The following is a 20471-nucleotide window of genomic DNA, read 5'->3' as shown; positions in this document are numbered from 1 at the left end:
TCATCATTCTCAGTTTTCTTTTCTTCCTTAAATGATCCTATCAGAGTTCACCACAGGCATCAGTGACAGTAACTTCTGATTTCGGCAGCACTTTCATTAGAAACTGAGAAACACCCCTTCCTTCCTTCATGTTGTTAATCTAATGAATAACTGATTTGTTAAATCAAATGAAAAATTGTGTTTTTGATTGGTCCAGACGCTACATGCCCATGCTTTCATGCTGTTCTCAGATGTTGTTCGCTCATTTCTCCTCTATTCTCCTCTATTTTGTATTGTTTGGAAAAATTCATCTTTGAAAGTTTGAGAAGCTTTAAACAGAACTTCAACAAATACAACATGTTAAAGACAGCGAACAAATGTTGCTGGCATAATCGCACTTAAAAATGTGAGATCTTTCATGCATGTATATCGCACAGAAATCAAGGTCATAAACTAAAGTCTATGGGCAAATAAACAATCAATAGATTGATTTATGGTTTCTTGAATTCTGGCTCATGCAGCAGTGAGCACAAGAGATGCAGCTCCTAAACGCTTACAGATGGGCTATGATGGGCTTCCCTGTTTGCCGCTGATCCTTCAATTAATCACACTCTGCTTCTGCTCACACTGATTCTGGACCAGCTTCCTCTACCTGAATCCAAACAATCTGTGCAGCTGATCTAAGATCAGTGTGAGGAGATGAAAAGCAGTTTTATGTCAAATTGTATTAAGTACGTGGCTTGACGAGTTGAAGCAATAATCATACGTACTCATGTTGTGAAAAGTCTGATTCATTCCAGTGAATCAGTTCATCTTAAACGGTCCTAGATGAAGAGATGTACAGTCCAACTCATTGTAGTGAATTGATTCATACTAAAATGTTCTCTCTTTTATACGCAGATTTGGAAAATCTGATTCAGTATATTCAATCTCTTTGGTTCTCTCTCTCATATGTAGAGTTGAAAAGATTCAATTCATTCTAGTGAATCAGTTTGTCCTAAACAGTCCTACGGTGCGTTCCAAACAGGATATATCGCCCTCCGAAGGGCACTTTGGACTGAAAACAATAATGGCCGCCATATTGAAGGGTCGGTCCAAACCGAAGTGCTCAAAACTGGCCACATCAAAGGGCCCTTCGGAATGAAGGATTTCGAAGGGTACATCTGATGGACACTTTGGGCTCCCATGATCCTTTGAGCAGATTCTTTGCATGATGACGGCGCCTCCGTGTGGGCACGAGATGATGACGCAGAAGGGCACTTCAAGAAACAGTTGTTTGGTCCCCTACACCCTTCAACCCTTTGAAGCTCTCACTCCGGAGGGTAAACCCTTTTACGGGATTAGGGCGTAGGGATGAGCCCTTCCCAATGGAATGCAGGGCTAGATGAAGAGTTTAACAAGTCTCATTCATTTTAGTGAATAGGTTCGTTCTAAACGGTTCTCTCTCTTATGTGTAGAGTAGAAAAGTCCAATTCATTCTGGTGAATCAGAAAAATCAACAAGTGTTTTTTTTTTTTTTTTTTTGTATTCTATCTTGCGTCCCATAGATGCAATAAATGAACGTTTTTATAAAGTTTTATATTTAAAAACATACTTCCCAGTAAGTTTCAATCTAGTTTCCCCAACATTTTTATCACTGTAGAATATCAAATAAACTGCAATTTATGGCTGCAAGTTCCAAAACAGCACTCATAGCTGCGAGCGATAGCAAATGTTTGGAAGTTAGTTTGTATTACAAACAACAGGTGTCTCATCTCATCATCATAAACTTCTGAAATGCGAGACAGATTAGCACAGACTCGTAAGACCTTTAGCGGACGTTCCCATGTAGCATCATGCTAAGTCATTTCCTGTCCTTCAGATCTACAAACGCTTTCCCCGGATTCACCCTTTCTATCTGATATGTACATCTGCATCTCATTAGCATAAATCTGTATAATATTCCCATCTCGCCCGGTTGCTCACACACGGACGACGGGGCAATGGTAAATCAAAGGTAAAGAGGACGCTATTTACCGAGTTTATTTGGTTTGAGGTCGTCAGCATGTAAACAGTAAATAGCGCGGCCGCTCGCTGCGCCTCCTGATTAATTTCACAGTCGTTGTGATGCAGGGGAGCAAGGGACTGTCTGGCAACCTTGATTAGACACAACGTGTACAGATGTTCCTCAATGCTTCAAAGGGAGATCCTCACTGAGAGCTGTTATTGTGGATGGGAAGGTGAGAGGCTGGTGCTGGTGACTCTGAGGCTTCACTGGATGTGTTTCTGGATCAGCTTCTTGTAGCCCTGTCAGCTTCAAAACATACCTAACCAGCATATGCTGGTTTTTTCAACAGCTAGCTACAACATTCACACAAACATGCTGTAGTTGTAACTTTATTATTAAACTAATCCAAAGTATAAACTTCTTCTGAAATGTGAAAAAATTAAACAGTAGGTAGAAGTCTGGTGTATGGATAAATTTCATGCTATTCTTTTTTGGAGCTTAAAGGTTTGGACCCCATTAAGTTTAATAATAGGCTACACTCTTAAAAATAAAGGTGCTTTAAAAAGTTCCTCACAGCGATGCCATAGAAGAACCATTTTTGGTTCTACAAAGAACCATTCAGTCAAAGGTTCTTTAAAGAACCATCTCTTTCTTACCTTTTTATAATCCGAAGAACCTTCTTCCGCCAGAAAGAACCTTTTGTGAAACAGAAAGGTTCTTCAGATGTTAAAGGTTCTTTATGGAACCATTTAGACAAAAAGGTTCTTCTATGGCACCGTGAAGCACCTTTATTTTTAAGAGTGTATAGATAAAAACTTCTGAAATATTCAACAAAATATTTTCTGAGTTCCAACTTCATCTCATAGAGAAACATAACTGTTTGATGAGGTGGTGATTTTCCGGCAACCACAGCTGCCGTTTTTTTACCGTAAATTTTACGGAATTTTTTTTATGATGATGTGATTCCGTACGAAAACATGCAATTCTTAGAAAAAAGTAAACATGAAGGTCCATCCCTAAACATAACCAGCAGATCAGACGAAAACGTACAAATAGGATACAAATGTACAAAATCATACGAATGAGCCAGCAACTGGCGAAAACGTAAAATAGTTTCATATTTCTATGAGACTGTGTTGTGTTGAGTTCTGCAGAAGTAGAAAAAAAAAACCATACGATTTTGTAAATATATGAGGATGGATGTTGTTATTGTGAACTAAAATTAAAACTATGAAAAATCATCAAAATAAAGCTGAAATAAATAAAGGTTAAGTAAAATATAAATATTAGATGAAAGCTTTGAAAAACTTACATGACAATAGGAAATGTCATAGAATTCAGTTATAGAAATGATACAGATGCCTTAATGTTTTTTTTTTTGAAGCTTGAAAGTTTTGGACCACATTGAGTTTAATAATACAGACAGAAACTTCTGAAATGTTCTTCAAAATATCTTCTTTTGCGTTCCAACCTGATCTCATAGAAAATGTAACTATTTAACGAGGTGGCGATTTCATATGACGCAAATCATACGATTTTTTTAGAAACAAAGCACTGTAAGTATGAAGGTCCACCCCTAAACATAACCATTACTGGAATCATGTAAGTAAATCTTTTTTTGAATTCCAAACTGAATACATTTCTAAACTGAAGTAAATCAAAGCTATTTACACTCTTAAAAATAAAGGTGCTTCACGGTGCCATAGAAGAACCTTTTTGTCTAAATGGTTCCATAAAGAACCTTTAACATCTGAAGAACCTTTCTGTTTCACAAAGGTTCTTCAGATTATAAAAAGGTAAGAAAGAGATGGTTCTTTAAAGAACCTTTGACTGAATGGTTCTTCTATGGCATCGCTGTGAAGAACCCTTTAAGCAACTTTATTTTTAAGAGTGTTGAAATATAAAAGTGACAAACACAACAATGTTACTAAAACTTAAAACGAAAATTAAGCTGATATAAACTGAAAAATTCCTAAAATATTGAAATAATACTAAAATAGGATGAGTAAATAACAGACTTTCTTTTTATTGTGAACTATTCCTTTAAGAACAATCCCTAAACTCTGATTGGTTGGTTGATAAGTAAGTTAGTAAGTTCACAAGGTAAGTTTATGTTACTCAGTGTAGGAACATACTTGTGTTGTGCAATCTTTTAAGAAGCAGAATGGACCCGAGGAGCAGATCTTGCAGGGGAACATCAAGTTCTGTCTTGAGGAACTGATTTTGTTCCTGACATTTAGTTTCAAGCATAACTGTTGTTAATGTGTGTCTCAAATTCCACATTACATTTGGTCAAATTTGTTTGTTTGTTTATTTGTTTGTTTATGCATGTATCTGTTTGTTTATTTAACATACAGAATTCCTCATTTATTTCATTCTTAAAATGTTTTACAGATATTTGGTCTAACATCAATGAAATACAAAAATAAAATATGCAATTCTATAACTTTATATAAAAATAATCTCGATGATTTTACAGTCGTTTCATTGCTGTCAGAGAACAATCAGCGGTCAGAGCTCATCAGGTGTTGTTGACTGACTGAGGTTGCGGCACACAGACGCTCGCGTTGCTTGGCGAGCTTCTCCGTCAATCAAAATTAAGCGCTGCGGATCACGCGCCAAATTACCACCCCTACTACGACAAAGGCGCATCTCATTAATATGCATTAGGGCTTGCTGACGCCACGCGCCCATCGTCCAATGGCAAAGGCTTGGCTTCTTTAGCAGATTTCATGTACATTAAAGCAACTTGCCAAATGTAAACCATGACAATTCATAAATGCTGATGAAATCAATACATACATTAAATATTCAAAAAGCAGGACTAAATTGTGAAAAAAATATGTGACCCAATTGAGATTGATATATTTATGAATAAATAAGCTTTCCATTGATGTATAGTTTATAGGACAATATTTGGTCGAGATACAACTATTTTTACCTAATATCCTTATGATTTTTGGCATAAAAGAAAAATCGATAATTTTGACCCATACAATGTATTGTTGGCTATTGCTACAAATATCCCCCAGCGACTTAAGACTGCTTTTGTGCTCCAGGGTCACATATTTTGTGTAAAACACATTAGCTCAACTGCAATTATCATTTATATAGCATTATTCACATTTATTTATTTAACATACAGAATTAACGATTAATCATAAAACATTTTTTTTCCTCTTTTAGTTTCTTAGTCTTAAAAAAAACGGGCTTTTTAATATTAATTAATCACGCTGACGTCGCTGGCTGACTACCCAATGGCTCGGCTCGGCTCATGAATATTAATTAGCACGCCTTCGCCGTGGTAGCGTCGGCGGATTCGCAGACCGGCCACTGGCGGACACAAGCTGTGTAGGTCTCCGCAATGCCAGTCGGATCTTAAGCCGCCCGGTTCACCCCGTGAGAAGGAAAGGTCAAAAGAGCCCTGTTCCCACCTCAACCACAGACTCTCGGTCCCAAACGGGCAGGAGAAACAAAAGCAGACATCGTTCAGTTGGAGTAAAGCGCGTCCTCCGGTGCAGCGCAGCTATAAGAGGGTTGCTGTATCCCAAGAACTGCAACGCCGCCTGAAGTGTGTTTAGACGGGGAAAATGTCATTGTCTGGGAAAGAAAACAACACTACCCCTCATGCCAATTACGTGGGACCGTACCGCTTAGAAAAGACCCTCGGGAAAGGACAGACAGGTTTGTGCTTTCAGGCATTTCAGCTGCATCATGCATTGCGTTACTAATCTCCATCAGAGAGAGCAGCCCGAGTCCGGAGGCTGATATTGTGCGTTGTGTTACGTTATGCTGTTGGATGCATGTGGCATTGATTTGTTTCGGTTCAGTAACAAATTGCCTCTGCAACCTTCTTCTTCTTCTTCTTCAGCTCGGGTGTGTTGCTTGCAGCGCTGGATCTGAATGCGCGCTTATGAACTTGTCCGCTCGAGTTTTGAATCATGCGTTGATGCATTTATTCAGAAATGAGAAGAAGTAGGCTACCTGTGAGAGCTCGAACTTTTCTAGGAATTAGCTGCAGACAGGGTCACACCTTCAGCTTGCCATTAGCTTGTGGTTTACAGGTGTATGATGCCAGTATCTGATCAGGTCACAAATTACTGCCACACTTTTTGGTTTTGACGATTTTTAAAAATAGAATCCAGATATAGTTATATGACGTATTTGAGATTTTGAACTATTTGCAAATGTAGCTAGTATTAAATAATAAAAAAATATATTAAATCAAATATTTTATTTTTAATTTAATAGTAAATATGTAATATTTCTATTTATTTGTGTATTTATACCCTCAGACATGCATTCATATAAACTCCTACACCTAAATAATTTGCGATTTGTTTAGCATCTCAACCGATTTGAATCGTCACATATTTTAATCTATTTTAAACCGGCTCGCGGTTAATCGTTACATCCCTATTGACCACTGATTAAATATTGATTTTTACAAAAAAAAAAAAAAAAAAAAAAAAAATTATATATTGAAAAAATGTTTTTGTGCAATATTGCATACAAACAGTAGGTGTTTTGTAAATGTGAAGTGAGCATGTGTCGGGGTGGCAGTAGGAACCACCAAATCTCTGCGAGGAGCAAGTGATGCAACACTTTATTGCTGTTTCGGCCCATCTGCCATCTCCGAATATTACAATAGCAGTGATTTCTTACAACCTCTCCACCAGAAGATGCTAGTGCATGCTTTCAGGAAGATGATTGTGCTGATTTTTGAGTTGACTGTCTGTTCCTGACAAAAGGATGATTGGTTGGATTTTATATGTGGTCTGATTGCTTAAAAAATGGACCGTGGTGGTTTGATCAGTGGCGTTTGACGTTCTGCTATTCATGGGAACGTGAGATTGTATGCTTTCTGATTATGCAGTAAGATCATAGTGAAGGCAGAGCCTTTCATTGCATTTATTAGTTCAATTCATTGATCTTTTTAGTTTAGTAACAAGCATTTAGTCATTTTAGCCACATTAAAATGTATGAATTGCACTGCATTAGAGACAATACAAACATTTATTTGTGACCCTGGACCACAAAACCAGTCATAAGGGTCATTTTTTTAAAAATTGAGATTTATACATAATCTGAAAGCTGAATAAATAGCTTTCCATTGATGTATGGTTTGATAGGACAATATTTGGCCGAGATATAACTATTTGAAAATCTGGAACCTGAGGGTGCAAAAAAATCTAAATATTGAGAAAATCGCCTTTAAAGTTGTCCAAATGAAGTTCTTAGCAATGCATATTACTAATCAAAAATTAAGTTTTGATATATTTACGGTAGGAAATTTACAAAATATCTTCATGGAACATGATCTTTACTTAATATTCTAATGATTTTTGGCATAAAAGAAAAATCGATCATTTTGACCCATACAATGTATTGTTGGCTATTGCTACAAATATACCCCAGCGACTTAAGGCTGGTTTTGTGCTCTCATATTAGAGTTTGCACAAACACTCCGTTAAACAAAACATTTTAAAACAATGAAATAATAGATAAACTAAAAAATGAAGACGAAAAACTTTTGACTCTTTGTGGTTGAACTTGAGGAAAACTTCATACATCCACTAAAAATGACCAAGGTGATTGAAAGACATTACAGATATGGCTCAGTAAAGCGAAGTTAGTTCTGAGAAAAGTGATATTTTCGTAACTTTTTACAATAAGGTTCTATGTTTTAACATTAGTTAGTTAAACGAAGAAAAAGAAGAAAAAAAATCAGAAGTAGTATTTGTTAATATTATTTAGGCTAACGTGAACTAAGAATGGACAGCTGGTTTACAAAGATAAATAAATACTGTAACAAATGTATTGCTCTTTTTTTTTTAAGTTAATTGTAGTTTCTGCATTAGAGCAATTGTTCAACCAAAATTAAAATTTGCCAATTTTTTTTTTTCATCCTCAGGCCATCCAATCTGTAGATGAGTTTGTGTCCTCATCAGATTTGGAGAAATGTAGCATTGCATTACTCGCTCAGCAATGGATGCTCTGCAGTGAATGGGTGCCGTCAGAATGAGAGTCCAAACAGCTGATAAAAACATTACAATAATCCACAAGTAACTCCAGTCCATCAATTAATGGAAGTGAAAAGATGCTTGTTTTTTTAAGAAAAAGAAAATCTAACGTTTTAACTTCAAACCATTGCTTCCAGCTAAAATACTCTAGTCTATAAAGTCTATAATCCATAATAACGCTTCCTTCAGTGAGAAAGTCCATCTCCTGTTGTCTCTCACATCAAAATCCAGCCACATATTTGTTTAGAGCTGTTTTGGCTTGTAAACAGTGCTTGATCTGTGCAGATTTCTCTCCTGATTCAGACGAGATGACTTTTTGGATTGTTATATTATGGATAGAGCACTTGTATTTTAGCCAGAAGCAACAGTTTGAAGTTAAAACGTCTTAATGATTGATTTGTTTCTTAAAAACACGCAGCTTTTGGCTTCACAAGGCATTAACTGATGGACTGAAGTGGTGTGGATTACTTGTGGATTATTGTGATGTTTTTATCAGCTGTTTGGACTCTCATTCTGACGGCACCCATTCACTGCAGAGGACCCATTGGTGAGCAAGTGATGTAATGCTACATTCCTCCAAATCTGATGAAGAAACAAACTCATCTACATCTTGGATGGCCAGAGGGTGAACCATTTCTTTTAATAATGGGAAAAATGTTCTAGTACAATGACATTCAGAACTTCGAAAGTGTCCAAGCATGTTTGAGCCACTGTAAACCGATCTCCGTTTTGCTGAATTCCAGTAGAAATGCATAATCCGCACACAGGAATCAGCTTGTTCCTCATAGATCACACAGTATATGTCAACTACCGCTTTCCTTTGTGTTAGTCTGCCTGTCTGCCTAATCAGATCAGCACCACAGGCATCTGACTGTTCCCAATATGCCCTTTTTCCTCTTAGTCCTGCTTCACTCACTATCCAGGAATCCTCCAGGAGTCTGAAGACGAACGGCCAGTGATTGTTGGCTTCCTGATGCCAGCTCTGTGTGTTATTTCTAGTGTAAGGCCTGGGCTGATCTATGCCATGTTCATTATGTGATTAGGACCCGACACAGACACACGTGTGTTTGTAATTCCTCGTCTTTCACCGAGGGAGGGAGGAGGTGAAGTAAAGCTGAATTTTTGAAGCGAGAAGAGCCTCTGGTTTCTTGTTGCTAAGGAGTTCCTCATTGTGAGTGAAAAATGCTGGTTTAAGATTGCTGCGGCGGCTTAGTTTAACTGCAGCTTTAATTGCATAATTTCATATCTGCTGCTGTTGTGTAAAGACTGGGGGTGGAATCGTGTGATTTGCTACAAGTTTTATATTTCCTCTTCCCTTCGCTGATCTAACACAGGACGCTTGCAGGAGGTTTATGGAAGATGCTGCTGTTGACTGTGTATGAATGAATGGACGGCAAACCTGGACATGCTCAGATTGTGTCTGTGTGTGTGTGTTTTTTTTTGATGTAATATCTAATATTAATAGTACATTTAATGAAATATTTAATTTACAATATTTTTGGAATATTTTACTATTTAATTTGTTTGTATTTTTGAACTAATATTAATAATCCGAGAGAGGTCTCCATCTGTAGATATTTTCAGTCATTTAGGATATTGTTAATGTCTTATTAAATTAATTGCTAATCTTACTAATAATATAAAAAAAAAAGTAATATGAATATTTTTGAACAAATAATATGTTTAAAATAGTTTGCTGATCATCTGAGAACTCCATCTGTGAACATATTCAATCATTCAGGACTTTGTAAATATCTTGTATAATAAATAGGCCTATCTATAATTTATTTGTAAGATTTGTACAATTTTATTTTTGCATTTAATATCTAATAATTATAATTTGTTTAAATATATTTTATATCATTTGCAATATTTTTCCTGTAGCGATATCAGTACAATATCTCACGGTTCTCAACCAATCAGATTTGAGAACCAGAACGAACTGTTGTATAATTTTATATATTTTATACATGTGTTTTTTATGTGTGTGTGTGTGTGTTTGTTTGTTTGCTGATTTCAGTTAATGGACTGAACGTTGAAGGGCACTTCCCATCCAATAAATCGCAATAAACATTGTGTTTTGGTACTTGTAAAATGAAACAAAGTCTCAGAGATTTGTATTGCAGTATTCAAACAATAAAAGCCGTTTTGGCGCTGTTTAACGTGGAGTGACAGATCGCTGTAGCGCCTCAATCAACAGACGTGGCAGCGCGAGGCACACGTGAATTGATCATCTCCTCCACATTAATACCAGTTTCAGCACAAAATAAACATGACTAAACATCCGAAGGTAAGTTAAAAGAAAGAGTACAACTTTACAATCCGTATCGAGTCTCATATAATCGCTCAATCAGTGTTTCAGCCGCGCAAAGACGTCAATATAACGGCTTGTAAACAATGGGGCACGTAACGTCACATTTACCTCAGAAAAAAACATATTCGGTGACCATAAACTCATTAGTCAGATAGAAAAATAAACTGTAGAGAGGGGCATTTTGCTTAATATATGCACCATATAACATATTCATTTTAATTTTTACTGTTCTTTAATGTTGAATTTATGTTTGAATAAATCCATCAAGTTTTTATGACAGCCACCATTTAAATGTTTATATTTCAAAAAAACTAATTGAAGTAGAAATATTATGTAACTGTAACTTTATTATTGTAAAAACGTCATTCATTTTAACCTTCAATATTATAGTAATTTAGTACCAACTGGCTCTCATGTATATTTTACAGCATTAGTTGATAGATTTTTTTTTCCTTGAGAAAATTTGGCATGTACTGTAACGTTACCTGATATATATCCAAAATAATCGATATTGAATCGCATAGAATCGAATTGGTAATCGAACCGAATCGCAAGCTTGTGAATGAGAATGAAATCGAATCGTGAAATTTGTGTCAAAACCCAGCCCTAATATTTAGGGTGATGCAGCAGTTTTTGGCTTTGATGTTGGTATTTTAGGACGAAATTGGAAACATCTTTTTTTGTTGTTGTTGCTGTGTTTTGGTCACAAATGGGATGACGACATGCTCGGTTTTGTTGTCATTGCTGGATTTTTAATGGTTTCCACATTAGCGAGGCACAATAAGGCAATCAGGGTGTTTGTTCTCCTTATCATTGAACTCTGAGCTGCTCTGAACTCTTCCGATTCAACAGAGCATTTGTGCTTTCAGCGTGCTTCTTTGTGTGTTTTTGGGGCAATATAGCATGCTTAATTGTTTGAGTTTTTTTTCTCTCTTGACTCCTGACTCAATTATTCAGTATGTGAGCATTACAACTCAACCAGCCAACGGCTGCAAGATGCTTAACTATCAGACATTTGGGGCTTTTATGAAGGTTATAACCTTTTTCTATAGTAATTGATGTTCTGAATCTCCTTAAAGCATCACAACCCAAAGCGATTGGTTGTTGACGTTGTTGTTCTTTTTTTTTTTCTTGTTTGTGACTTTTCTTTTGTTTTGACTTTTTCTTTCTCTTTTGACTTGTTTTTTTTCATTGTATTTTCTCATTATTTGACCTCGTATTGTTGCATATTCCAGTTTATGTGTGATAATCAGCAGTGCTTGTTTTATTTTGTAGTTTTTTGTAGTCTGGTCTCATCTTTATAGTTGCTAGGCTCGAGTGAACCAGCGATTGTTTACCCGTCTTAAGCGTTGTGTGCAAGTGTGTTGTGAACACGTGCGGGTGTGTACGCATATATTATTAAAACAATGTGTGCGTTAGCTGGCGCTGAACAAATAATAACACTGTCGGTGTATTTAGGGCTGACAACACGGCTTTGTTCAAAATTAAATACATAGAGCCTACTATTTTTATTACTATTTTTTTTTCTTATAACAAGACACTACAGGTGAATGGGATGAAATGGTATCTAATAGATATCACCATACTTTCCCAGGTGATTAATCACAATACAATAAACAGTGGCTTTGTAATAATGTAAGTTTTCTGAAATGTTACAGTATGCATATGCAAATGAGTCATTATCTAATTAAATATGCACTCATTTGCATACATTACCAGAACAGAAGTCTTAACATTGTACCAGACAAGGTTCAAAATTCTTGTTTCATTTCGTTGACATATTAGAGTTATAGAGGGTCTTTTTTATAAATCAGACAATACTGTCAACAGCCAGAAAGAAACTCACTATAAAATGTTATGCAAATCAGTCTGAATGATATATGATGAAACCCCTCTGTAAAACCGTTCAGAGTATAGCCTAGACGGGAATCAAACTGTAAAGTTTGTTGTATAGTAGGTGCTGCTGAAATGCATATTGAAATTTAAATCAACAGATGCAAATAGATAAAAGTGCGATAAAATAGACACTTAAATAAGTATTTTGTAGGTTTTCTTTCCAGCGATCTGAAAGATGACATATTTTGGAAGCAAAATTGACCAGTGCATGAAAACAATGGTTTCGCTTTGTTTAGTGTCTTAGCGCCCTCTGGCCTTTGGATGGAGATTTACTGCTGATCACAGAACCGTGCTTCACTGAAAGATACGCATGACAATCACAGCTTCTGTCGAATCGCGATCTCGAATCCATTTCAATTTATCGTGCAGCCATCTTAAGTAGATGCATCCAATTATTATGGCGGAAACGGGTTGTTTTGCATTTAAATTCAATTTTGTGTAAACTTTTGGCAGTCCACTCAAATAACAGATAAAAAAGAAGATAATTTTGGTAATTAAATTGTGGTAGTTACTAATTAAAAACTGATGACTGATGTTACTTCCAGATATAATGGAAAGTAAAGGTCAAGGTGAGAGCATTGCATTATGGGATACAGTATTATTCCAAGCAGTTTGTTCTGGTTACGTACTCTGCAATTTAGCAAATGTCACAGACCTTCCAGAATATTCCATACATTGATAATATACTGTATATGAGGTTTATGGTGGAATGCAATTCCAAATATAGACCATTTCTACATCACAAGTGAACAACAGCGTCATCGATTATAAGGAGCTGATCACAAGCTCTCCAGCAAAAGTGCCCTTGTGCCTAATGTAGCAAATGCGGAAAAATAAATTACAGGCTAATCACAAGCCTGTTTCTGACCTGCAGCGAGTGAATGAGTGTTTATTTGCCCGTGGCATGATTGTGTAGAGGTGAAAATTCAGCTGAGATCTCTTGAAAACAGATTTCCCATCACTCAGAATGAGTGTAAACTGTCGACGGTATATTGATGTTTTTGTCATAGCTGTGATAGCCGTGTTTTTCTGATAGTTATGATAACTATGAAGTGTTGACTGAGAACCGTTTGTCAGGATTTTAAACGTTTATGCCAAACAAAACGACAGTTCTCCTAAAAATGAAAATCTGAAGCTGTGTGTACAATGGAAGTGGATGGGGACTGGAGCTTCCGGGCTCCGAAAAACACCATAAAAGTGTCCATATGACTTGTGCACTGCTTTCCAAGTCTGCTGTGTGTTTGGGTGAAGAAATAAACTCACACAGGCTTCGAATGAGCAGATGGCTGATTTTTTTATTTTAGGTGCGCCGTCCCTTTAAATGTGCCTTTCGTTTAGTGCAGTAGGGCTTGTTGGGCAGGTTTTATTGAGCTCTGTTTGCAGTGTAACCCGGCGTATCGGAGGCTGCTGTTTCGTCGTCAGGTTTTTGACAAGTGGAAAAGCCCTGAAATTGTCACCGAGTGATGGCGCCGCTACGCTCAATTTTCCTTCAATTCCAAACGCTATCAGAGATTTTCTGTTTTCTTGGTCTCCCGTCGACTGTTACGCTGATACGCATCTGTGCTGTCTCTCTGTTTACATGCGCCATACATTGATAAACAACATAATCAGGCTCGCTGTGTGCCGTTTAACATGGAATCGTGTTATTTTGATTGATTCTGAAATGCTCAAACATACTTTCGTAGCAAACTCTCTCCGTTCCTGTGATATGATGAAATAAAATAAGCATCCACTGCTGTTCAAAAGTTTGTGATCAGTGCAATTTCTTTAAGAAATGAATACTTTGCCAACAAGGATGCATTAAATTGATCTAAAGTGACAGTAAAGACATTTATAATGTTATAGAAGATTTCTTTTTAAAATAAATGCTGTCGTTTTGAACTTTCTATTCATCAAAGGATCCTGAAAAATAAAGGTTTCCTCAAAAATGTCAACGTTAATCTTTTTTTCAACATTGATAATAATCAGAAATGTTTCTTGAACAGCAAATCAGCATATTAGAATGATTTCTGAAGGATCATGTGACACTGAAGACTGGAGTAATGATGCTGAAACTTCAGCTTTGATCACAGAAATAAATTACACTTTACAATATATTCAGATAGAAAACACTTATTTTAAATTGTAATAATATTTCACAATTTTACTAATTTTACTGTATTTTTTATGAAATATGTACAGCCTTGATAAGCTTAAGAGTCTTCTTTCAAAAAATTTTAAAAATATCTTACAGACCCCAGACTTTTGAACAGGAGCTGCAATTGAATTAATTATAAATTACCTTAGATTTCATTTAATTATTACATGTATTCAATTTAAAAATGCATGGACCTTAATAAAATAACCATAATTTACAAATACAATCAACATTATATTTTAAGTAACTAATTCATCCATTTTTTTTTTTTTACATTTTCATTTAAAAATTAACAAAACTGCTGTTTTGTTGAGCAAAATTATGAATCTGTGGCTCCAGGGAAGAATGAATATTTTAATTTTATTGCTGAAGTGCAATTGTTCTCGAATTTGAGAACAATTGTTCAAGAACAGGAAGCAATTGCTTTGTATCTTCCTCATCCATTGATTTGCTTGATCTGTGGCTCTGGGTTTATTTAAGCAGGATTTAGGATTTCTAACAGCTGCTTATTTTGTGATCAAATAGTCAGGTGTTACAGTGGGTATAGAGTGGCCTGGAGAGTTCTTAGACTTTATTTTGTGCTCTTTTGTGAACAGTCAGCGGCTGTGTTGGGAATGGAGCACTAGCTTACTACTTACCAAATACTGCACAACAGTGAGGCCAGGGCAATTTCTCACACTTATTTTTTATACTCCAGTGAATACCTCTCAGTTTTTGTATAGACATATACTCTTAAGTATCTTTTTTTTTGTTGAAGATTTTAAACCAATATTGACCAAAAAATGAGATTCAGTTAATTGAAAACTTGGTGACAACATGCCCCAATAAGTTGTCACAATGGAACATGCCACAGAACATACTATTATGGACTTCTAAGTAAATTACAATTATGAAACACACAAAATAACAAATAAAACACCAAACATGTAAAATATACTACTCAGAAACGCATGAAACATGATTTAGGCCAACACATATTGTAATTAGAACATTCATAACATTTTAAAATGTGTGACAACTTGCACGGACTTGATGTTTATGGAAAATGTTCTTGTCCTGCAAACATAGTTGAACCTTTTGGTGAAAATCTGACTTCAAACCTGCCTTTTAACATGCATAACCACTGCTAGAAGAAATAAATATTGTAATTTTGACTCTAAATAGTCAAAAAGTTACACTGCAAAAAAGGGGTTTTCAAATGTGTAAATAAAGCAAATGTTGGAGTGCAAGAAAATACTATTTCAGTCTTTCTAAATCAAAATGTCATGTTTAATTTAATGCGTTACTTGCCATTTCTTTAATTATTTGCGAAATGCATAGCCATTTCTGAGTGAAGATAGTTTAAAAATGTCCTGCATTTTTTTTCAGAGAAGTCACTGAAATATTATGACAGCTTTCCTCTGTGACAACTTGCCCCAGTGTCTCCTACAGTATATAAAGTATACTGCCTAATCCTTTTTTTACATTTTAAAATTTTTACATTGACATTTTTAAAAGTTGTACATTTTTTAAACCGTGAGATTAGAACTTTTGGCACTCTGAACAAATAACTAATAAAAAAAATAAAGATATCATACCCGCTGTTACTTATGTTTTATGTGTCATACAGGAAATAAAAGGTCAATTCGAATGCATTGCATTGCTGAATATTAGTCTTACTGTACATGATGGGTGAAGTTTATTCTCTTATTCTCATTTTTTCAAAATGTAATAAGTTGTGCTGCATCTGAAACAACTTTTCTTTTCAGTGACATCATCAATACCTCATTTTTAGCCCCTCCCCCAAAACTGTCCTATAAAGGTACTTTTCACAATCAATTTTTGATGGATAAAATCAAGTCCTTCCCTCCTTTTTTTTCTCATTAAATAGTCGTACTCTAAAATACATTGCATTGTGTTACAGTTTTGTTGTACATCGGATATGATGGTGATGAGTATCGGAAAATTGAGCAGAGGGAAGAAAATGGATACATCTAAAGCTGATTGGTTGAATTTAATACAGATTCCTATTTATCTTCAGACAACACAAGTACATTTTGCATAGGTTTATCTGGAGCAGTTGCTTGAACAACATACACACACACACTGATGACTAACACAGATCTCTCGCTAATGTGTGACATGCGTTGCTATGGCAACGGTACACTCGTGTGTCTTATTTTTCTCTAGCGTGTGTTTTTTGAGCAGCGCTTCCCCGTGGTCCAGAATCACCCGTAACAGGGTGGAATAGAGCGATTCACTGAGGTTTTTAATAATTTCATACATGGCGATTAAATCTGGCTGGCCACTAATGGGATTCTCTCAGTAGCGTGCGCGGACCTCTCCCAAATAATAACATTCAATTACTACAACCTGTCTCTCGCGCTTTCCCCTCGAGCTCCCTCTGCTACATCAGCGCCTCACACTTCAGGACTAGGTCTTGTGTGCTTGCAGGTTTTTGGGTGGTTTTAAATGTTATTTTTTCAAATAAAATTGAATTGGTGTTATTGCATATGATGGGTGTAGGTTATTCTCAAGACAAATTGTTCGTTTTTTTGTAATGTTTTGTAAAAATTTAATAAGTTGCGCTGCATCTGAAACAACTTTTCTTTTCAGTGACATCATCAATACCTCATTTTTAGCCCCTCCCCCAAAACTGTCCTATAAAGGTACTTTTCACAATCAATTTTTGATGGATAAAATCAAGTCCTTCCCTCCTTTTTTTTCTCATTAAATAGTCGTACTCTAAAATACATTGCATTGTGTTACAGTTTTGTTGTACATCGGATATGATGGTGATGAGTATCGGAAAATTGAGCAGAGGGAAGAAAATGGATACATCTAAAGCTGATTGGTTGAATTTAATACAGATTCCTATTTATCTTCAGACAACACAAGTACATTTTGCATAGGTTTATCTGGAGCAGTTGCTTGAACAACATACACACACACACTGATGACTAACACAGATCTCTCGCTAATGTGTGACATGCGTTGCTATGGCAACGGTACACTCGTGTGTCTTATTTTTCTCTAGCGTGTGTTTTTTGAGCAGCGCTTCCCCGTGGTCCAGAATCACCCGTAACAGGGTGGAATAGAGCGATTCACTGAGGTTTTTAATAATTTCATACATGGCGATTAAATCTGGCTGGCCACTAATGGGATTCTCTCAGTAGCGTGCGCGGACCTCTCCCAAATAATAACATTCAATTACTACAACCTGTCTCTCGCGCTTTCCCCTCGAGCTCCCTCTGCTACATCAGCGCCTCACACTTCAGGACTAGGTCTTGTGTGCTTGCAGGTTTTTGGGTGGTTTTAAATGTTATTTTTTCAAATAAAATTGAATTGGTGTTATTGCATATGATGGGTGTAGGTTATTCTCAAGACAAATTGTTCGTTTTTTTGTAATGTTTTGTAAAAATTTAATAAGTTGCGCTGCATCTGAAACAACTTTTCTTTTCAGTGACATCATCTAGAACTCATTTTTAGCCCCTCCCCCCAAACTTTACACAATCCAATCCATTCTTAATGGGTAAAATTAAGTCCTGCCCAACTTTTTTTCCTCATTAAACATTGTTTTACTGTAAAATACATCACATTACAGAAGTAAAAAATGGGTTGTAAATCTTATTTGTGCACCTCCAAAAGCATGTTAGGAACACATTTCACCACAAAAATACAAGAAATATTATTCTTTGCACAAAGATAACTGTAGTATGCCCAGGTGTTTTTTATTTTGTTTTATTTTTTATTTTTTTTGTTTAATTTAATACAGTTTTTACTACTTTTTTGAGATTACAGTAATGAGAATGGGTTTTATTGCATTATGGTAATGAGGAATTACCAAAATTACAAGAAGACAAAAATAAATTATTCTTTGCGCACAGAAATTTGAGTCTCATAGCTGTAATATGCCTGAGAGTGTAACTTTTTTTTATTTATTTTTTTTTTATTGTCATGAAAACACTGTCACAATATCACAAATAGGGTTGAACTGAGGCAGAAAATTTCCACAAAATTTTGGAAACATTCCAGAAATTTTGGAAAATTTCCAGGGTTTTTTTGGAAACTTTTTTTAATGGAAATTTTCCGTCACTTTGCAACCCTAATCACAAATAATTTAACCACAAAATTACATGAAAACACAAATAAATAAATGTATTATTATTATTATTATTATTTTGCGCAAGGAAAATTAAGTATCATTACCGTAATGTGTAGTATGTTTGATTAAATTTTTTAAAAATGCATTTTAATTATTTTTTTTTTTTTTCACATTACGGCAATGAGGAATCTGAGAAAATGCACAGCATTTTCATGAAAGTTATGTCACAATGTCACAAAAAGTATAACCACAAAATTACAAAAAGACAAAAGAAGTGATGCGTCTGGGTGAAAAAAAGTGCAACAAATACCACATTCTATATTATATTATATTATATTATAAGATTAGAATATTTTTTCATAATAAAATAATGAAAATATATATTTTTCCCCATTACGGTAATGAGGAAGGGGGGGGGGGTGTACTTAACTGTCATAATGCCACAATACATTATGGCTTACTTTTCTTTAGGCAAAATTGAATGTTTTTTATTCCTTTCTTTTGATTTTGGGGTAAAATTTGACCCACACATGTTCTTGACAAGCTTTGTGAGATTCGGTCAGCTAGTCTGCGATTACTAAATTGTGCTCTATAATGACAACAACATGACAGAAAACAAGAAAGCCTGTGTTTAAATGTGTGCGGGGCGATGAGCTTCTGTCTTGTAATGTGCACGATGAGGCTTTACTGGCTATTAGACGGGTCGGCCTCATTAAATGAGAAAACACTACATTATTAACTACATTAACAGTGTTAATGACACACACACACACACATATATATTAAAAATAACAGTAGTGAGAATAAATTGATTTCTACACACACTCACAAATGTTTATGTATGTTTTTTTTCTTTTTCTTTTTATATGTATGTTCTTGGTTTTGTGCCTTTTGTTAAGCATTTCTCAAGATTTCAGATGTCAAGATTTTACCTTCTTTCACTGACATCCAAACTACAGAGCTGAACGCATCAAGTGCTTGAAAGTAGCCGAGTGCTATTAAGAGCCCTCGACCCCTCGACCCTTGACGCGTCATTTCGGTCAAACGCTTTGTGTGACGCAGGTGTAAGCCTATATAAGTTACCGTTCTGACTCACAGCACTTGATTTTTCCTGTCATTCTCTGCTGGTTTAACGGTCGAGACCTTTGCTGTACAAACCGCCGGCGGTGAATATTCATCCATAAATCACAGTACAAATGTCACCTTCATGATGGTCTTAATGGACTGTGAGAGTTGAACAGCACTGAACTTTACTTTCCCTCTCGTACTGAAAAACTTGGCCCATAAATGTAATAGTATCTTGGGAATGTTGGACTATTTCTGTTGAGACAGTCTGGTAAGGTTTTTGTTGTTGTGTTGCATCAGTGCTTGTGTGTACTCGTTTTTTCGCAGGTTTTACACATAAATATTTATTAAAATAATAGCATAATGAAACATAAAACAGACTATTTTAGTAATATTGATTTGTTAAAACCGTTTAAGTTTTAACTCAGACCCCTGCAAAGCCTCGACGACTACATTTCATGACGGAAAGCAGCAAAGAATTGGTGAAATGGAAAGTGTCCACCTGTTTCCACACATTCATTAATATTGACTCTGCGGACAGCTGAGATTTATTGCGAAGGGCTGAGAGTTTTAATCGACTGGCCGCGTCCTCAGGAGCTGCTGTGAGGCCGATAATCACCTTCAGTCTCGTAATACCCCCCTGAGGGCCCTCAGCGCCGTTACTGCTCCTCGCTCCGCTCAGAAACACTCAAACCTGCCGTAAAAGCCAAGAGCTGCTACTAAACGGAGAGAAGAAGGACATAATGAGCATATTGACGCATTTGTGATGGCCATAAATAACTTAAGAACGATTACGCTAACTTTCAGAAATACCCATCTGTTTAGTTTCCTCACAGTTTCCTTAGACTTGCACTTGGTACATCGTAAAGAATGGTTTTTCGAAGTTGTAAATGAAACAAATATTATTGAAGTATGTTTTACAATAAAATAGCATTTCGGTCTTTCTACTTCAAAATTTCACATTTAATGTGTTACTTGCTGTTTAT

The 20471-nt window shown here is 35.8% G+C and overlaps 1 protein-coding gene across 1 annotated transcript in view; it reads left to right on the top strand.

The window, feature by feature from the left end:
- Window positions 1-5278: 5278 nt before the first annotated feature.
- Window positions 5279-20471, top strand: part of brsk2a (BR serine/threonine kinase 2a) — a 215164-nt gene continuing 199971 nt past the window's right edge. The window contains 1 exon segment of the mRNA XM_016469576.1: window positions 5279-5650. Within this exon segment, the coding sequence (XP_016325062.1) occupies window positions 5557-5650 (94 nt within the window). The 5' untranslated portion in view covers window positions 5279-5556.

This window comes from Sinocyclocheilus anshuiensis, unplaced genomic scaffold (assembly GCF_001515605.1).
Source record: "Sinocyclocheilus anshuiensis isolate Anshui unplaced genomic scaffold, SAMN03320099.WGS_v1.1 scaffold532, whole genome shotgun sequence".
Lineage (NCBI taxonomy): Eukaryota > Metazoa > Chordata > Actinopteri > Cypriniformes > Cyprinidae > Sinocyclocheilus > Sinocyclocheilus anshuiensis.
This window is presented reverse-complemented; position numbering and strand designations above follow the sequence as displayed.